Source organism: Taeniopygia guttata, chromosome 5 (genome assembly GCF_048771995.1).
Source record: "Taeniopygia guttata chromosome 5, bTaeGut7.mat, whole genome shotgun sequence".
Classification (NCBI taxonomy): domain Eukaryota; kingdom Metazoa; phylum Chordata; class Aves; order Passeriformes; family Estrildidae; genus Taeniopygia; species Taeniopygia guttata.
This window is the reverse complement of record NC_133030.1, coordinates 3,004,660-3,025,046: the sequence shown is the minus strand read 5'-3', so window position 1 is coordinate 3,025,046 and position 20,387 is coordinate 3,004,660. Positions and strand designations below refer to the sequence as shown.

General features: G+C 38.4%; 1 protein-coding gene across 1 annotated transcript in view; it reads right to left on the bottom strand.

Annotated features, from left to right (window-relative positions):
• The window catches only part of DNAJC24 (DnaJ heat shock protein family (Hsp40) member C24), a 34,101-nt gene that overhangs the window by 4,812 nt on the left and 8,902 nt on the right, over positions 1-20,387 (bottom strand). Inside the window, exon 3 of the mRNA XM_030273353.4 lies at positions 4,507-4,645. Within this exon, the coding sequence (XP_030129213.1) occupies positions 4,507-4,645 (139 nt within the window). The remainder of the gene's footprint in view (positions 1-4,506; positions 4,646-20,387) is intronic.

Here is a 20,387-nt window from a genome sequence, read left to right as displayed (position 1 = left end):
TGCAGGATCTAAGAAAACATTGCCAGGCTCATCAGAGAGGTTTATGAGCCTGCAATTCAAAGAGATTAAAAGGAAAAATCTACTGAGATTCTTTCAGGCTACAGAACAACATTAAATAACTATTAGCAGCTTGGTTCAGTAAAGCTTTACTAGAGCCCTTGCTGGGTCATTCAGAAATTGTAAAAGAGGAAAGGTATTTAAGTTTCACTTGGAGATACAATAAATATTTCTTGGGCTATTTAAGGCTGAGTTTTAGGGAAAGGGTTGCAAGCAGTAAATGGAAATTCAACCCTTTTAACAATTTATGGATATAGTAAAAATAGTCGTAATACTTGAAAGATTTTTCTAGCTCTTTATCAGGCATACATACTTAGGATTGATTTTTTTTTTCAAACCAAACACAACTAAACTTCAAGATATCTACTGTCAGTCAAATGCTGTTCATAGTATCAACTCTGCATAAAAATCACCACAGTATTCACTGGATGTTTTCACAAGTTAATTTTTTCAAATAGGCTTTTCACTTTTAAAACAATTACTTAAATTTGAGTATTTTCATTTAATTTAAAACAATCACTTTAATTTGAAATTTTAACCAAGTCATGTTAAGAATTTTCATAAAAAAGAGATATAAAAATACCAAAACAATCCTGCTCCACTTGTTGCAGATGAGATTTAACTCCAGAGAGTTCAAAGTGCTGCAGCTGAGGGGCTACAAAACCCATGGCTGGAGAAGGAATATCCACTTCTGTCACACCCACAGCATAACCTGGCACACTGCAAAACCACTGCTGTTGTCAGCAAAGCCTGCATTAGTGACCTGGTATTACAAAATGAGTTGGTTTAGGCTAAGTACAATTTTTTGTTGTACTGCCCAGAGCAGCTCGAGAATCTCCACCCCTGGGGACACTAAAGCCAGGCTGAGCAACTGACTCTGAGGACTGGCTTTAGGCAGGAGATTGATGTTCACAGGATGGCCTCTGAAAGTCTCTTCCAGCCTGTGTGATTCTCTGATTCTGTGAGAAGTTTTTCTTTCCAGCTGTGTCACAAAAGCAAGAACTTTTGAGGTTCAGGTGATTTCTAATGTGAAAAATGTGAAACAAGTTTTATCCACACCAAAAACTTTTGGTAATGATCAAGCTTGATTTTAACTGCATATTCATCTCTTTTAAGCAGGATATCAAACAAAGAATGGAATAATCTAAGGAGAAAATCTATTGACAAAAAGTACCCAAGTCCATTCTTCATATGTAAATTGTTATGCAGATTTTTTTTTCCCATCCCCAAATTTTTTTTCAGAGACTGTAAGCAAAAGATGCACCATCATAAAAAGGTATTCTTATATGACAAAACAATGAATTGGGAAAAAATTCAGAAAAGATACAAAAAGGCAGTTCTTATAAGATTTCCCGATCAGAAAAAGATGGGTAAGTGTTTGAGTCTAACCTCTAAACAGTTTGTGGTTTGTCCCTTCCCCTCTAATGCTATGACCTGAAGGCACAAAAAAAATAGGAGATTATTGAAAAACCTTCAGAGAAAATCAGTATTAAGATATAAAAGCACATTCACTAGTTATTCCAAACAATTAAAACAAAAATAAAATTAAAACCAGAGAGTCCCATAGAATTTCACCTTCTCAGAAGTTCTTTGGCTACTGAATTTTTGAGCCAAGTAATTAAGATTTAGTCAGTGTAACACAAGAAGGTACATACAACCAAACAATCTGTGAAATAGGGAAAAGACTGCAGTGCAAAGTGCTTCCTGTGATGGGCAGCCACACACACACACACACACTGGCATCCTCAGATGCTGCTTCCTGGCCTTCCTTTGCATCTTTACTAACTTGCTGTATTATCTCTCCCATCACTATTCCCCTTAGCTGCTGTCTCAATTCCTTTGTTCCTGTGAGCTTTTATGGCAGTGTCTACGAATTTGTCTAGAATCATGGCTTCAGAAGCAGCTTGACAGGCATTCAGAGAAGGAGAATTTATTTCCCCATCATTTTGCTGCCAGGGAACATGCTGGAAAGAATGCAGCAGCACTGCACATGTGTGTCAGGTGTGGCTGAGTCTGAAACATGGGAGCTCTGGGAATGGCACCCTCTGTGCTAAAACAGAATGTCTCATCACCAAACACCTGCCTCAACAGAGGTACAATCTGATTTCTTTATTTACCACGTCTTTCATACACAATCTTGAGATGGCTTTTAGAAGAACTCATCTGGATGCAAAAGAATCTCAGAAAATATAGATAATCTTCAAATTATTGTCAAAACTCATTTATAGATTAAGGACATATTTATATTGCAAATATGTCCTTAATCCCAAGGGAAAACAAAATCCTGATGTAGCTCTCCACTGCAGTGGATGAACCTGACCCAGGCAAAATGGAACTTCATAGTCTGATTTAAGCTTTAGGTAAAATTCACCAAATCCTGAAAAGATTCCCATCTAATCTCTAGTATTTCCTTTTTCCTCTGCACATAAAATTTGTGAAAAGAGAAGGCACAACCAGTATTGCAATGGTGAGAGTACAATAGCATGAGAGCGCTGGCAGCAGAAATTCCTGTTCTGACCTCACCTTCAGGCATTTAAAAAAAACTTTGAGATGAAAAAATTATTTAAGTCTAATCTTAATACTGTTTACATTACAAATAGAACAGATCCGATTTTTTCCATAAAATATGTATTCAACAACTCTGTTTCCACTCCTCCCCTCTCTTCCCAAAGCCACATGAAGTCTGAAATACAAGGTTGTTGTGGTGGTTTTGTATGGGAGGCATTTACACAAGTGAGATGGGCCACGAGAAGCGTCCTAAAAGTTTTGTTCTGATTCTTATCACTCCTTCTTTTGGTTACTTTAATAAATTTTTCTTTAAACCCTTTTAAAGTTTTAAGCCTACTTTACCTTTCTCCTAATCCCCCCTGACAGGAAATGAGTAAAAACATTCTACTAAACACACCAGTGACTGACCAACACGAAACCCACCACACTCATTACTACATCAACGGAGAAATCTCAAATTAGCAAAGCCAAGCCACTGCAGTTATTCGGGTGGAGAATTCACCCTGTGTATCTCCAGCACCCTCTCTCCCTGCTGTGATGGCACGGTGCCTTTGTGTCTCCGAGCTGTGGCACCAGCGGCGGGGGGAGTTAAAAATCAGCACGAGGGACAAGGCTGATGGTGTGCCAATGTACAGTGCAGGGAATTCAATAACAAGCTGCACAGACAGTGGGCTTTTATCAGCACATTCCGCAGTGGTGGTGGCTCCACGTCAATGCTGGCCCCAGTGTGTCACTGCAGAGTGCCACCGAGTGCTTTCCCCACGGGCAAGCCACTATTATTGACTCCCCCCATTAACATGTAGGGTGGATATACATTTATTGAAGGTTCTAATGGAAGGCTGAGGGACTCCTATCCTGAGGCCAGAGCAGAAAGACAGCCTATCACTTCATGTAATGGTAGCCCATGTGTGACAGACCTGACCTACATTTCCCCCCTTTCTTTCTCACAACAGCCTGTCACTGTTTTAAGGAGCTATTTTCTGAGAGCTATAAAAAGGAATGCATGCTAGAGCTGCCTAGTTAATATGTTATATTGAAATATTATTTACAAACCTGCTTTAGAAAGGCTGGTTTTGACTGTGGATGAATTATGAATGCTACCTAACAACCACAATGGAAAAGAATGTGTCCTAATGATTCTGGTTGTAAATCCATACACAAAGAACACTAGGTGTAGATGGATTAATACTTACCTCTAAACCACTGCACCAAAATTGAGCATAAAACTTAAAATTAAGAATAATTAATGAAGCTACCTCCGTTGTGGCAGCACATTTCTCCCTCTCTCAGGATTTTTCATAGAAGTGCACAAAGAGAAATAAAAGAGAAAACAATTTCTATTTCTGCTCCTTGTTTTTCTCATGTGGAATGTGTTTGGAGAATTGTTTACCTGGGATGATTACTTGATTGGATTCTGGTGAGGATTGTTTGAGCCTGATGGCCGATCCAACCCACCTGTGTCTGCACTCTCAGAAGAGGGTCACAAGTTGTGTTATGTTAGAGAAAGTAGTATGTAGTTTTAGTATCTCCCTATATATAGTATATTAATGTATTTTAGCATAGTTATAATAAATAAATCATTCAGCCTTCTGAATAGAGTCAGACATCATCATTTCTTCCCATTGGGTTCGCCTGCATTTACAACACTCTGTAAAGTAAAAAGAGCTAAGGTCTGCAATAAGTATAAATTCCATAATAATTCAAACTATCAGGAATAATGTCCCCTAACGTTTTGTTGGAAGTAATTCTGTGTTTTCAGCAGCTGATGTATGTGTAGCTCAAGCTATAAATAATGGATCCATGTCTGAAAGTAGGACAAGAGTGAAAGAAACATTCCGTTCAGCACTAAGCAGCATTTTAAAATACCATCTAACTACCACTCCCAGCCCCTGCTTATCTAAAGAGCTGCTGCCACTCCAGCACTCCTTGGCAGGAACCTACCACGCTGCTGCAGGTCATACTCTTTTTTTGTCTCCTCGTTGCCTAGAATTTTCCACGCTTGGTCGATCTCGATGAACCGCTGCACGCGCTCCTCCGCCTCTCCTGCCGCCACATCTGCCTCCTGTTTGTCGGGGTGATACTGCCAATGGAAAACAACACGGGAAAACAGGGCTGGGAGAGTGAGGAGCTGGGAGAGGAGCGGGCAGGAGTGCATCTGATACTCAGCTAGGAGGACAGAGGGAAGGAGAAGGTCCAAGCTGAGGAGCCAAAGGAAGGGAGGTGACGACACTGGGCACAAGAGGAACCTGCCACTTTAATTATCCCACTGGAATGGCAGCAGAACCAGCAGTGGCACGAGTGTCACCATGTGCACTGATGCCATTTTCTGGATAATTTGCTGATGGAATCACTGGCCTCATGGACAATTTACCTAGAGAGTGACTAGCACAAACAGAAATAGGTACACGCAGGGGACCATGACACAGGAGCAAGAGGAGGTGCTGGAGGTGCTGGCAGCTCTCATGTCACTTCACAGAGCTGATTCAAACATAACCACCAATGTTTAGTTAAAGCTATTACAGATAAATGGAATGCTGCATTACACGTGTCTAGCTTTTTTTTATTATTTAAATGGTAAATAAAATATACATGATCAAATGTAATTTATACTACATGTAATTCTACTTTTGAAAATATGCCCGAACATCTTTAATTTCTTCCAGTTCAGTGAATCAATAGCCCTTCCAAATACTTAAAATCATGGATCACTGGCTACAAAATCGTGTCATTTTAGTTAAGAAATGATTATTCAAGGACATGGTTATTCAAGAAATCCCACGCTAAATAGGCAATAATAATTAAAACAGGAACATGTTTTCTTTCTCATTTGTGCAGAGCAGAGCAGTCTGACTCAAGTGGTTCCAGTGCCTACTGAAAAGGAACCCTCAAAGCTCCATCTTCCCGTAGCTTTAATTCATCTCCAGTAATCTCTTTTTCCTGCCATTTTAAATTGCTCAGTAGATGTGACGAACAGGAAACAAAATTTAAGTTATTTAAATTGAGAAAGTTGCAATATAATCAGGCCTACCAGCTGATAATTGTGCCACAGACCAAGTTTTCCCTTATTCTGGAGCTTTAATTGCCCTTTATACCAACATCAGCTGGGGCACTGAAACATGAAGCAGATTTTAGGATGCAGAACGCCTGTTCTTTATGTCTTTAAGCAGATTTCTGATTAAATGAATCTCTCTGAATTTCTAAGTCATTTTGGAAAGAAAAGAAAGAAAAGAAAACGTGTAGTTGACAAAATCCCAAATGTAAAGGAACTTTTCTCCTGGAGTCTGTTTGCTCACTGATGGCGCTGACGGCTCTTACCCACACAAATCCCCTGTACAACAACAGCAGGGATGAGTGAGCAAAATGCTTCCACCTCAGGGTTTTTCACAGGTGTTATTCCACACACAGGTGGATACACCTCCATCCTCACATAGGTACAAAATCCTGGTTTTGTTCCACTTGAAATCCTCCCTGCATTCAAGGCTGAAGACTATCTTACAACTTGCTGAAAATACAGATGAAGAGCAGTTGTGATCCATAAAGATTCATTCCTTTTCTAGCTCCTCAACTGAAGATGACAACATTCTGAGGTGCAAATAAAACCAAAAAATCTTGGTCATTGCATTCAGTCATTGTATTCTATATAGGTAGCTGCTAGATATTTGGATTGGCCACAAAGACCACATCTGCTCAGATCAGTTTCTTAGAAATACACAGAAACATTACTGACTGACTGCCCAAAGCAGAGCTAAGCATACTGCCTTCTCTCCTGCCAACAATGTTGAGAAAACACTCCCACAAAACTGGCCCCACTTTCCCTATGCTGCACCAAAACCTTGTCTGACTGAAAAATGATTCTGAACTATACTGGAAGGAGACAGCCAAATACAGGAAGTCACACATCACAAAAGTACTGTGGAAAAAAAATAATCAGTGCACTCTGCTCATTTCTTGAATAATGAAAATTAATTAGTCTTCAGGTTTATCACATAGCCCTTAACTCCTTCCCTACACTGGAAAATTTAGTATCTGCAGCATATGCAATTTTTATGTTAGAAAGATTACAATTTTATCAACTCCACTGTAGGGGACCTTCTCATTAAAATATGCATCTATATCTGTCTCTATCTCTATATCTATATAATCTATATCTACATGTACATCTACATCTACATCTATATCTACATCTACATCTACATCTATATCTATATCTATATCTATGCTATATCTTTGTCTCCATTATTATTTCTCTCCATTTTGGTCTCCATGCCATCTGAACCTATTTGCTCCTTCCTCTCTTGGTCTTTCTCCTCTATTATCACCTAATGCCTTTAGCAAACTACATCTACACTAAGAAAAATCCTCAAACATCAGCTCTTTTATTCTAATACTCCTCTTGTTCTTTTTTTTTTATGTCAGTGACCCCATTTCATCTGGATTTATCTACTTATTGTTATGCTCTTATTGACTTATTTTCCCACTCTCTAGCTTGCTAATCAAAATCCAGGAATTTGTCTGTAGCAAAAATCCACTCTTGATTCAACTGCCCTTCTCTTCTCTCTCAAATGAGGTGTCCTCTCTCCAGGTGTTTTAGACTCTGTTCAGCCACTCAAACATAGAGGACACTTTAGAAAAGCACTAAAATTCAGAGGGAGCACTCTGATGTCAATACTTCACAGAATCACAGAATCCCTGGGTTGGAAGAGACCTTCAAGATCAAGTCCAACCCAGCCCCAACATCTCAACTAAACCCTGGCACCCAGTGCCACATCCTGTTGCCCTGATTCTTAAGATTTTCTAAAGCCTTCTGAGTTTACGTTCTTGTAGAGAACTTTCTCAGACAATTTTCTGTAAACCATCTATTGTTTTGCATTCCTCCATGGGGGTGGAGAAATTTGATGTACTGGTAGTTTGTCCAATGTCATTGGAGAGGTGGCACATTCACTCTCCAATCCACTGTAACCTTTGGAAAAGTACAAATGCTGGAGTCAGAAAATAAACTTCCTCTCTTTCACCTTGCAATAGCAGTGGCTCGCGTCGTGCTTTCACGTGTCCTGTAGCGACAACATCCAGGCTTTGTTAAACACACCCAGGAATGGTGATTCCATGACCTCCCCATTCCAGAATTTTAAACACACCCAGGAATGGTGATTCCATGACTTCCCCGTTCCAGAATTTTATCACTCTTTCTGTGGAAAACTTTTTCCTTCAGACATAAATCACACTCTTTTTTGGGACCTTCCCTCACTCCTGTTACCAGATTCTCGTGTCTGATCCTGCTCCTTCTCCAGAGGAGCTGCCTGCAGAAGCAGAGCCGGGAGTTTGGTTTTGTTTTGTAAGAGGTGAAAAATGAGGGATGATCTTCTCCTCTTCCCCATCAGGAGCTGTGCAGATGATGGGTGCCATCCCCACCTACCTGAGCCCTGCTCTCAGCCCTGCTCTGGATACTTTTCAATCTTTCAGCTGCCATGGTTTGAGGTAGCAATGCTTCATAAAAAACTTTTTGCTGAGCGCTCATCCTGGTAACTGTGTTCAAAACCAAGTGTTACTAATGTGTTACTATTTTATAGGATTTTACAAAAACAGTAAACGATCCTTTCCCAAGTCCAGCTGAGGGAAGGGAAAATGAAGAAGGTTGGTGAAACATGCCCAACCTAATTTGCCTTTTTTATAGCTGTACTAGAGGTAACTTGCTGACTCCCTGTCTCGGATTTGTATCACTTTGCTTTTCAGTTAGTCTGAATGCTAAAAAATAAACCACTTGATTTTGGAAATACATTCGTTTATCTGATAACATACCTGTGATACTACTGCTCTCTCTCCTGATGTTTATCTTAAATGTCACTTTGTCCTAGTATTTCCTGAGGACTCTGGTTCTTGGTCTAAGATTTAATTCAAAAACAATTTCTCAAAGGTTCAATTTCCTTTAGCTTTTGAAATTGCTAAAAAGAAATTCTGGAAAAGCATGAACCTTGAAGTCCAAAGCTCATATGAAAAATACACTTTATCAGTATCTGTTGGGGACTTGGTGAAATGTTTGGCACTGCAGGGCAACAGGAAAAGCTGGCTAACACAAACTTAACCTTGTGCCCTTTTCAATTACAGTATCATTATCATACCTTGATAAAACAACTGCATTCTAGTGTGTTATTCATAATATACACCAGACAATACTTTTCAGCAGCTTGGGTACTGTGAGAAACAATGGCAAACATACTCTGAAACACAGATACTGGTTCAGTTCATAGCTCTCAGTCTTTTTTCAAGTATTCAAAAAGTTAGAAAATTTTCATGGAATCTTGTTTAGGCAAATTACTTGTATTTCATTATGATGATCATTTGCCTTTGACATCTGCTACAGAAAGAAGAACAAACCTTTTCTGACTCAAAAAGAGGATGTTTATATTGCTGCAAGTGTAGACTATGAGAATGCCTTGAGTTCCAACATCTGTTTTATTTATTATATTTTTATTTGTACAGTGTAGGACGCAGTTAGGTTTGTATGAGAACGTGGAACATGCTGCAGCACATTTCAACTGCTGCTCTCTGAATTTCTGCCTACTTTACACTCCATGAAGTTTGGACCCTTCTTCACTTTCAAGAACTGCAAAATCAATCCCTGGACTTTAATCCCTGATTGTTAATGTGACCATTTAGTCAGCAACTGGAATTACATCTCAGTGACAGATCAGCAGACCCCAAGAACCCTCACAGCACAGCACAAGGAGCCACGAGAGCTTGCTGAGCTTTGGCTGGGCAGCTCCAGCCCTGCAGATGCCATGTGGGAAATGGGTTTGTAGAGAATTCTCAAAGCCTGACAGAAGGCTCACACTGTGTGCATCCGTATGCAAACTTAAACTATGAAATACTGTCGTAGAAATGACATGGAATAGGACAGACATTGTTAAGGGAGAAATGGAACTAGAAACAAGTTTCAAATAATAGCCTTACAAATAAGACTAAATACTTTAGAGAAACAGAACTACAAAAATACATTGTAGTAAGAGTCACAAAGAGTAATTTTAGATAATTAGCTCTAAAGCATTTACAGCATAGTATAGCTATGCTGTAAATCTAATAAGCCAAGGAACACTTGTCACACCAAGGTCCCTGTCCTCCTGACCCTGCTACCAGCTCCTTCACTTTGGGCAGTAAATGTAACTGATCTTCATCAAATTCTTATTAGCAGAGACCCTCTTGTTAAATCAGTGTAATTGTAATGTGCATTTTGTTACTAGGGCTCAAGAATTAATTTTTCAAAAGTCATTGTCATGGTTTTGCATGGGAGACATTTTTATCCCTGGAATGCAGGGAGAAGTATGATTTCCATCCAGCTATGAATTACCTTTTTAACAAAAAAAACCAATTTTCACAGCCTACACTACAACACCCTCTGGAATGTGCAAAAAGATGTTTATTTATATTAAATAATAAGCACTGATGAAAGACACACTTTTACAGCACCCAGAGAGGATCAGCTGAACCCAGCACACTGAGTTTTACACTGGATTTGTAATCTCCTCCCAAACTGTGGGATACACAACAACTAAACCACTTAATGTGGACAAACTTTTACTCACAGCTGCTTTTCCACATGCCAGACTGAAAAGGCTGGCTATTTAGAAAAGGTTTAAAAAGTCCTATCCCTCCTCATTTTGTAATTAATACATCACTAGGGCTATTTTGCCTTGTGTATAAAGGATATCACTCCAAAACCAAAAGATGCATCACATCCCAAATTCCGTACATCAAACCGGGAGGCTTCATTCTCTAGGAGAGCTACTACTGCTTCCAAATTTTAAATCACTTTTTTGTAAGTGAAATAAATCTATTACTGTGTATTTTCACAGATAACTGTAAAAAAAACTCCTCTCTGCTGAAATTACATAACTTTTAATTAAGCCACTTAAAATGTAAACTTGTTTTTTTCTGACTGAAGAAACTGAAGAGAAATGAGTTCTAATTTTTTTCCAGGATAAACTAAGTAGTACTCTCTATGTTCTACAGCTTTGTCTTTCCTACTTTCCAATATTTTCTGCAAAGTTGTCAAGCTTTTGCAGAAATCTTCACCAGAAAATAAAAAGTAATACAAAAAAGGACGAATCAAATGTAGCTGCATTACATTCTTGTCCTTTTCTTATGAGACAATTACTTTGGAAAAATATTTTCAGATTTTAAAATTTTTATTATACACCATTTAGATTTTTTTCCCCATAAGGGAAACCATTCTTAAGGTTTTAAAATTCAAAAGGAATGGCAGGCATAGAACAATGATGAAATCACCAGAGCTCAAAAATTCAGGTTAGATTATTCTGGACTTACTATCAGGAGAATAAATTAACCATTAAGTAGTGAGTAAAACCAACACTTACACCACAGTAAATTTTGAAACTACCTGATTTATTAAAGATTTTCAACTCTGAAATCATCTATAGTCTCATGGAATCACCTTGCTAAATTGAACTGACAAGTTTAGACAAGTCTTGAATTCCTGCTTTATTTCCATAGGGGATGTGCACCTATATTTGAATAAGGGATATATTTAAAGCTGGAGATGTGCCCTGAATGATGTAACAGTCCCACCCTCCATGTGGAGTAGTAGGATCTTACCAGAGGATTACTTAGAAGCACCAAGTATTTCTACCTTTGAAAGAACTACATCTAATGACTAAACCTGATCTTTAAATAAGAGCAAATGATCGAGTATTAACATCTCAAATTAACTCAGTAGCTCAGCATCCCTAACCCTTTCTCCATGTTAAGCATAGAGCAGCAGCTGCAGTATTTTTATAGCTAGACATTATTTTATCCAGTGCAGTGAGAATGTATCATTTCCATCCAACTATGAATTAGCCTTAAAAAAAAAACAATTTCCACAACCTACATTACAACACCTTCTGGAACGTGTGAAAATATGTGTATTTATATTAAAAAATAAGCAGTGATGAAAGACGCTCAGCAATGGTTGGGGAGAGAAATTCAATCCAAAGTTGACCAAGAGAACATTATTCATATCTGGTGCAGGTCCATTTTTGATGAATGAAAGAACTGAATTAAAACTGCAAACAGAAGAGATCCAAGCCACAAAACTGGAGTGCAAATGGCTGGATGGACTAACACCCAACAGGACCAACAGGGAAGAGGTGGAAGTGGCCCTGGATGAGAGCAGGACACAGCCCTGAGAGCCCTGTCCTGGCAGAGGGAGCTGGACATTGCTGCTGGGACAAAGAAGGAGCACAGGGGAAATGCTGGAAGCAGCTGGAAGAGAGAAACCCAAGCCATTATTTCCCAAACACATGGCCAGACTCATGGGTGGGAAGCCAAGAGGATGAAACTTTGACTCCTCATGGGAGCTGCACAGATTAATACTAAGCAGTTTTGAATCACATTATCAGTATTAGGGATTTCAATCTATCTATTCTTTTATCAAAACTCAATATCCAACAGGCAATATACTCAAATTTCAGAATCAGAAATCTCCCTCAGAGTAACAAGTCCAAATTATTAGCTGTTATTTTCTTTATAGCACACTCTGGCATTAAAGAAAGTTAATAATAAGCAAGCCTGATGCAAACAGCCTTGCTCTGTACAAAATTAAACAATCACGTTGCACTTAGACAAAATGCACAAATCATGACCAGTATGTCCCTTACAATACAATGCAGCACATCCTTTTAAAAAAGCAACAAGATCAAAATGCAGAAATTAATGTGAACATAAAAATAATAAAATTGGGAGCTATTGGAAATTGGGAGCAGTTTAAAAACATTCCTCATGCTTTATTCTACGTGTACACATTATCAACTGTAATTGTCATTATCTACAGGTAAAGCAAATGAAGTCAGGACAAAACCTGTCAAGTGTTCTCATCTGACACATTCATAGGTCGATGTGAATCTGTCTGCACGTCACAGAGCCCATCATAACACTTCACATCACATTAAAAAGAAGCTGCAAGACAGTCAGCATTAAAGATAAAAATATTAACTGGCTATTTCCTATTTAACTTCTGACCGAGGCTGAATTCTTGTTACATTTCCCTGCCTTAGAAAAAAAAAAAACCTCAGTAAATGTAATGCCAAGATGTTCTTAGGAGGAAACTCCTTTGCCCCTGCTTACAATATATGTAGTAAACACCACTTTTTACTGAGACTTGCCAGTAAATCTCACCCCCTGACACAGTGTCTGTTCATACTCAGTTTTTGGCTGCTCTGCCACAAATGCCAACAAAGGGACCAATTAATGAAAACTTTCTTGATACATTCCCAGTGGATGAATGTCCGCCTTGCAGAAGGCACCTTGACAACATCCATCTCACACAGGCCAAATGGTTGCTCTGTGGTAGCAATTAAGACACCACCAGCCTTGGCTAGATTTAAACCAACAACCAAATCTGTGTAGACCTGAACAAATGCTCATAGAAATCTGGAGAAATTAATTGCTAAACAAGGCCTGGATTGGGTCATATAATTGCATCCATTTCTCCAGTTATTTACGGACCATGAGGACACATTTCAGTAAGAAAGCAATTACAATTTCTAAAATAAAATCTCTAAATCTGGACACAATATTTAAGCCATACCTATAAATATCTAAGAAATCAACAACTATTTAAAATTATTTCAAAAATCAAAATATTATGGTAGGCTGACATCTTTTTTGTACTCACTATTTCTCCCTCTCTGTCAACAAAAAGATTGTGTTCACTCTTCATCTTCCCATAGCTCTGGCATCAATTTTGGACAATTAAGCTTAGTGCAGGATTCCTCCTCTTTCCAAAATTACATTTTGAATTTTGTTCAGAAGTGCTTATCAGAGGGTCTCTTGCTGCAGAGAGTGTGAGCAGGAGAGATCAGTGTGAGAGCTCCTGGGAAAACCCTGCCTCCACTGCAAAGTTCAGACTGACATTGTTTTTTTTTTTTTTTTGGTTTTTTTTTTTGGGGTTGGTTTTTTTTTTTTTTTTGTTTTTGTTTCTTAATGCAGGGTACCCATCCTGAAATCTCTGTCCTCAGACAGTTTAAAATGTGGCTGATCCAGCCCCCAGCCCTCATGAACAAGTAATTCTGCTTCTATTGGTCTCAGGGCTCAATAACTCTATGTTTAGAGCTATCCAAGATATTAAACTCTGCATCTGAAACAGTATGAGCTCTGTTTAACACAGTGTAGGAGAGTGGGTTCGCCTCATCACCCTGCCAAAACTGCACATTTCCAGTCCTGAACTGGCTCTACAGGGCTGGCAGCAATATTTTCAATCAAATTATGCAGCATGCCTTGAAGGTTCCAGAACAGCTGATAAAGCACCAACATGTAAAGCTGAGCAGTCTCCCTGCTGGACACAGCACAGAGAAGGAACCATATAATGCAATTACAACACTCTGAGAGCTCTGTAATCACATTCACAGTCAACACTTTGGCTAATTTTACCTCCATTGACCCCCTCAACACTTTCAGACACAAATCCCCATCAGCCTGTACCACAATTAACCCCAGATCTGCTATTATATATTATATATAAAATATATGCTATATATATTATATATATATAGTATATTATATATATACTATATATATTATACATATTATATATATAATAAAGATCTTATATATGGAAATATAATGTAATATAATATAATATAATATATTATAATATAATATAATATAATATAATATAATATAATATAATATAATATAATATAATATAATATAATATAATATAATATAATATAATATAATATAATATAATATAATATAATATAATATAATATAATATAATATAATATAATATAATATAATATAATATAATATAATATAATATAATATATATAAATACACGATACATATAATATAGAACAATTATATCTTTGCCATGCCTATGTCAGCCATAGCTGAGCACCCAAGCCTCCAAATGGGCATTTGCTCTGGTGGTGGGCAGGGTACACAGAGCACAGGCTGGCTGCTGTGCTTTAGGGCCCAACTGCTCTTCTTCCACAATCCATTCTGGGATGGGTTTTAAGTCAGAACACAGGCCAAATGATCAGTTCATTTATTAAACTGGAACTTGAACTTTTGGCTAATAAAATTTCAGAGAAGCACGTTTTAGCCACCAGGGAAAAAAAAATGACAAATGTGCACTTGGCCCCCACCCTGTGGCACTCAATGAAAGGTCACAGAAAGAAGCAATTTTCCAACTTCACCAGCTGAATTTATAAAATTAGGGCAGGGTAAAAAAATACACTATTTTACACACAAAAAAAAGCGAGGTTATTTACTCAATAAAAGTATTCTGAAGCAGGAAGATGTTTATCTCAGTAAAAGAAGTTTAAACTGCAGGAGAAAATGAGCTAGTTTTGAAAAAAATCTTTAATTTAGCCATTAAACTTCTGTCATTGCAGGAGGAACTTCTGAATTAAGAATGTGAATTAATTACCAATGTATTTATAAATGAATGGGGAAAACCCACTAATTACCAGTAACTAAATAATTCTGGCATCCTATCTTCCTGGACTGAAAGTGCTTTTTAATTCACAATTTTCATCTGGAAAACTCCTGAGCTCTGCTGTGTAATCCAAAACCAGTTGGGTTGGGACCCTTGAGCACTGTGGTGCTGGCTGCTCTTCACTTAGAATCCTTTTGTTTGCCATGTTATCACATACTACACAGTTTTATTAAAAGAACCCCAAAACACCTATTTGTAGATCAGCTCTTCCAGTAAAGAATACCTGAGCAAGCAGAAGGCTACATGACTTCAGAGCAAGACGTGGACAAAACACAGGGTTCAGAATTTGGTACGTGCTCCTTCTGTGAAGGATGGAGCTTCCCCCAAGGTTGCAGTGGAAAGGGAAATATTTCAGCAATGAAGACTTCCTTCCCTGCCTTTTCCACAGGCCATTTTTGCATATAAAGGTCTTGCATAGTTGCCACCCTGAGGCAACATCACAGTGGTCCATCAGGTACTAATTAGGGAGCATGTTCTGTCAACACTTTCTTGCTCTTCTCCCATTAACTGATCATCCTGCCCAATTAATAAGATGCAACACAGTTCTGGAATCCTTGAGATCCTTTACCTGGGAGAAGCAAGGATGAAGGGAAGAAACACCCTCCCAAAAGGGTCACAAGGTAACTGCACTCGTCCAAGACCTGGAGTGACAGTAACACCACCGAGCTGAGAGGTTAATTATGTTCCTACCAACTTTCTCTTAATCTAAGAATATGGACTAAAAAAAAAAAAAAAGCGCCAAACCTATTTCATCTAACAGGCTATATTATGTTTAGATAGGGTAATGGCTTCTGAAAAAGTAGAGGCTGCAGAACTAAACTCACTTGGCCATTAACAGCATATTTATCATCAGAATGTGTGTGGTTAATGCTATCGCTGTTAGGTACCACAGACCAGAAAATAAGTCATGGACACACTACAGCACACTACTCCCACCTATGCACACAGCACTCCAAACAGCTGCCCCACAGCCAAAGCAACCATAAATCAGCATTTAATAAAAACCGCAAGAAATCAAATACATGTTTGCTCCATTTATGAAAGTGCGCTGAAGATACCGAAGATAAAACCCCAAGGACAAAGCAGCTGCCAAATACAACACGCTACTGCCACCTAATGCTAACCAGGACACAGCAAAGCTCGGCTTTGTCCCTCTGCACTCCACCAGCAACGCGGCCAGGGCGAGCCACAAAGTTTCCTGATGCTCTTAAATATTCCTTCCATCCCCTATGGCCTTCCTAAACTGAACTGCTGGGGTCGCAGCCTTTCTGGTACACAAAGCAAGGAAAAAATGGGGAAAACAAATTAAAAAAGGAAAAAACAAACCACAAAACAAACAAAAAAAAAAAAAAAAGAGAGGAAGGTTCTTATCTTAAAACAGTGCAAAACAAGATGACTTTGAAGGTGCTTTTTGTATTTCACTGACGTTGCAAAGCGCCCTGTCCAAAATGTGGAACTTGTTTACTTCCATGAAAAGGATGATGCCAGGCCCTAAACTTGCCTTCCTAGTCCACAATCAGTCTTTTCAACATGCTCACTCAATTGGCAGAAGTTAGCAGAGAACATGCAAGGAGCCTGCTTCTTCCACTTGCAAAGAGGAGAAACAGAAAGTGAGGAGCTCCCTGTGACTTTCAATCTTTTCATACAGAGAATTAAACTTCCCTAAAGGATGTCTGTCCAAAGGCAGCTGGACAAAAGAGCAAGGAATTTATCTACTTGATTCATTACTTCAATCCATCTCTTCTTCCTTTCTTCCCCCAAACACAAACAACCTTTAAGCTTTTTAACAACTTTAGCCTTGCCCTACCTGATCTTGTTATCAGCCTTGACACTAATTACAGCCTGCACTGCCCATCTCCAAGATGATTTTTTCTCATGGGAAATGTTCCTCATTTGTGGAAAAATAAAAGATGACCATTTCATTTTCCTTCTCATCTCAGAGAACTTATCCATTCTATGACTTTTTCTCTAACATTGCTCATTGATCAGTTAGCTGGTGAATATTGTGTCCAGTCTTGTCTTTCTTATAATCTGCCATGATAAAAACTATTGTGCAAGCATCAACCTCCCCACACAATATTTCCGTGCTTGCATGTTTTACACAAATTATTCATCTTTTCCATAACCTTCTGGCCAGAAATTGCCACTCTTACACACAACATCCAGCACAGCACACCTACACCATTGTCTGAGACAAATAAAATCCACCAGAACAGAAATATTTCAGGTAACACTATTGTTGCTGTAGCTGTAACTATAACAAAGTACTTGCTGGGACTCAAATATTTGCAGCAAAACATCCCCAAGACAGCACTCGGTATGAGAAAGATTTCCCCTAACATTTTAGTTACTCATTACCCAGTGGATAATTCTGAGAAACACTCACAGACAACCCAAATTGCTTTCTTTTAAGACCAGACAGAATTAAAAAAAAAAAAAAAAAAAAAGAAAGAAAAAGAAGTTAGGGTTAAATGTATACAGCAAAACATAAAATGTTCACTGACAGCTGTCCAGTGAAAACACAGGATGGGACTATCAACCCAGTGCAGCAAATTCTTGAAAATTACTGCAGTCCTCAAAGTGCAATTAAAAAACCCCATAGACTCAATCACAATCACACTGTCACAAACTCACTAATTTCCACATTGGGTTTCTTTTTTTTAAAGGTATCTTGCTTAAACATACTTAAAATGCAATTGCTTTTATCATGGTACTGTAGCATCACCCTGCTACTTCGAGCTTCCACACTTTTTACTGGTCTTAACTGGTTACAGTGGCTCTCCTCTCTGCCCAAGGCAACACCCCGTGAATCCTTTTCTACTCTAAAACCCCTCAGAGTAAAAAATCAAGTGTAAAAGTTTCCGTTTCTATTGTTGGAAAATAACATAAACTGCTGTTGGTGTAAACAGAAGAAAACAATTCTTTGGCTAATGATAATGAGGAGAAAAACCAGAAGCTATGGTTACCAAAAGGGACATTTTTAGAAACAGACTCTCTTTTATTTTCTTCTCTTTCCATGGCTCCTTGTTTTCCTATGAAGAGTGACCCAAAAGCCTCAAGAGGTACTTCAAAAGTCCCTTTGAAAACTACACTACACAGCAGGAAAAAGAAAAAAACAACAGAAAATCCATCAAAAACTAACAGAGGAATGAAGGGGAGAAAAACCATTTAAATTTATAGTAGTATAAAGGTAAAAATAGAAAGGGTATTTTAGATTTTTTCTAAATTTCTGGCTCCTATGCTCACAATTTACACTAATAATGTCACATTGAACTATATTCTGTTGTTTAGGCACAGATTATTGTGGCCCTGGTCATGAGCACCTGAAAACAGCCTCACAGCTTTAAGGGGTCAGATTTAAGCATAATGCAAAATAATCCAAGTCCTCAAGGCACTTCAGTTGCAGATGGAAAGCAGGCCTTGTAGAGTACAGGACTTTTAAAAAATTAGTTATTAGTAACTCTTAACTCCAACACTTGCATAACAAGGTTTTAATTTTTTGTTCTCTTTAAAATATTTCTTTCAGCTTTCCCCATCTCTGAGAACAACATAGAATCCCTGCAGTGTTTGAAGCCATTTGAGATCTCAAAATAACAGGTTTGGCTCTTGTTGAATTATAACTTTTAAAATGAGCATAAAAAGCTACCTATTAACAGAATTGATTCAGTTGTAAAAACCAGTATTAAAAAAAAAAAACCACAAAAAAAAAACAAAAACCAAAAAATAACCCAAAACACAACAACAATAATAAATAAAAGTCAGTATTATTTTGAGAATTCATAACCACAGTCACAAAACAAGTCCAAACTTAATCTATGGAACCACACACACTTAGAAATTAGTTTGTATTGGATTTATTGACTGGCTTGAAGGACGTGTTCCTATCTGGACTGATCACTAGTTTAGTGCTGATTTAACTTCTGATTTGATATTTCAGTTGGCCAATTTCTCCATTTGCAGCAAAGAAACAACTTTGGCAGTGTGTCCCCACAACGCTGCAGGGACACACTTTGAGGGGGGCTCCAGGAAATCACACATCCACAGAATATCCTGTCACTCAGCAGAATTCACTCCTGAGCTTTGGGACAATGCTATTTATCTAGGCAGTCTTAGACTTTACACAACTGCCCCATTTTAGAAAGGAATAGTCAAGAGAAGGAGATGGAAAGGTCAGCAGTAAGGAATAATCCAAGGTTTTCATCCCTTGAGTTTCAACAGCAACATTTCCAGTGTGGGATTTAACCCTTTTCTGACCCAGAGATGGGGCAACTGAGAGGTATTTTAAAAACTTTTATTCTATTTTTAATCTCATGAGAAGGGTGAGACAATACAGATGTTATAATTCACACCATCACAATCAGAAGTTAACTATTTCCTAATTACAATGCATGCTAAGTGTTTCTTGGCCTATCAGCTTTTGTCACACCATGTGTTAAGTGCCTTAAAGCCAATCATCTAAAATTACCCCTCATGGGTCCTACTACAGTGCCTCTTTCATGGTTCTGTTATTTACAATGCCACTCTTTGAAACTTGTTTCTAGCTCCATTTCTCTCTCAGCAATGTCTGTCCTATTCCATGGCACTTCCAAGTCAGCATTTCTTGCCTCAAAGTTTGCAGACGGATGCACACTGTGTGAGCCTTCTGTCAGGCTTTGAGATTTCTCTACAAGTCCATTTCCCACATTCCAAGAGGCAGAGTTTCATTGGGAGAATCCTCCCAAGCCCATCCTTGGCACTGCCAACCCTGGATTGCTCTGACAGAAGGGAAGGACCTCTAAAAAGGGCAGCTCCTGCTCAGCCTCTCCTCAAACACCTCACTAGTTACAATCTAATGTTCTGGCAAGGAAAGAAAAATTAAGCTAAGCTAAGTTTAGCTAGGATGCTGCTCAGCAAACTCATTCATCTTTACCTTCCCTGACTATGGACATTCTTAGGTCATAAATTCAAGCAAAACAGACTGAAATTTTTCATTATTGATAACTCAGTAGGAATAACAATGAAGGGTCAAGTTTGACAACAGTCAGTTAGTACCTGACTACTGACTTTTCAGCCTTGAAACATCACTTCTAAGGTACTGAAAATTTAATGACAGAGTTTATCCAAATGACTGGCAGAGCACAAAAAGTTGGGACTTTTTTTCTATAGTAATAGGCTACCCACAAAGTATCCTACAAGGCAAGCCTTCAGGTACATGAGCTCACTTCTGCATTAAATCAGCTCCAATGCTCATCTCCGCTGAGCATTTGAGCTCAGTGGGAAATGAGGAAGCATTTCTGATGCAGTGAGGAAGGGCAAAGATGGAGGGTGGGACCATTACATCGTTCAGATG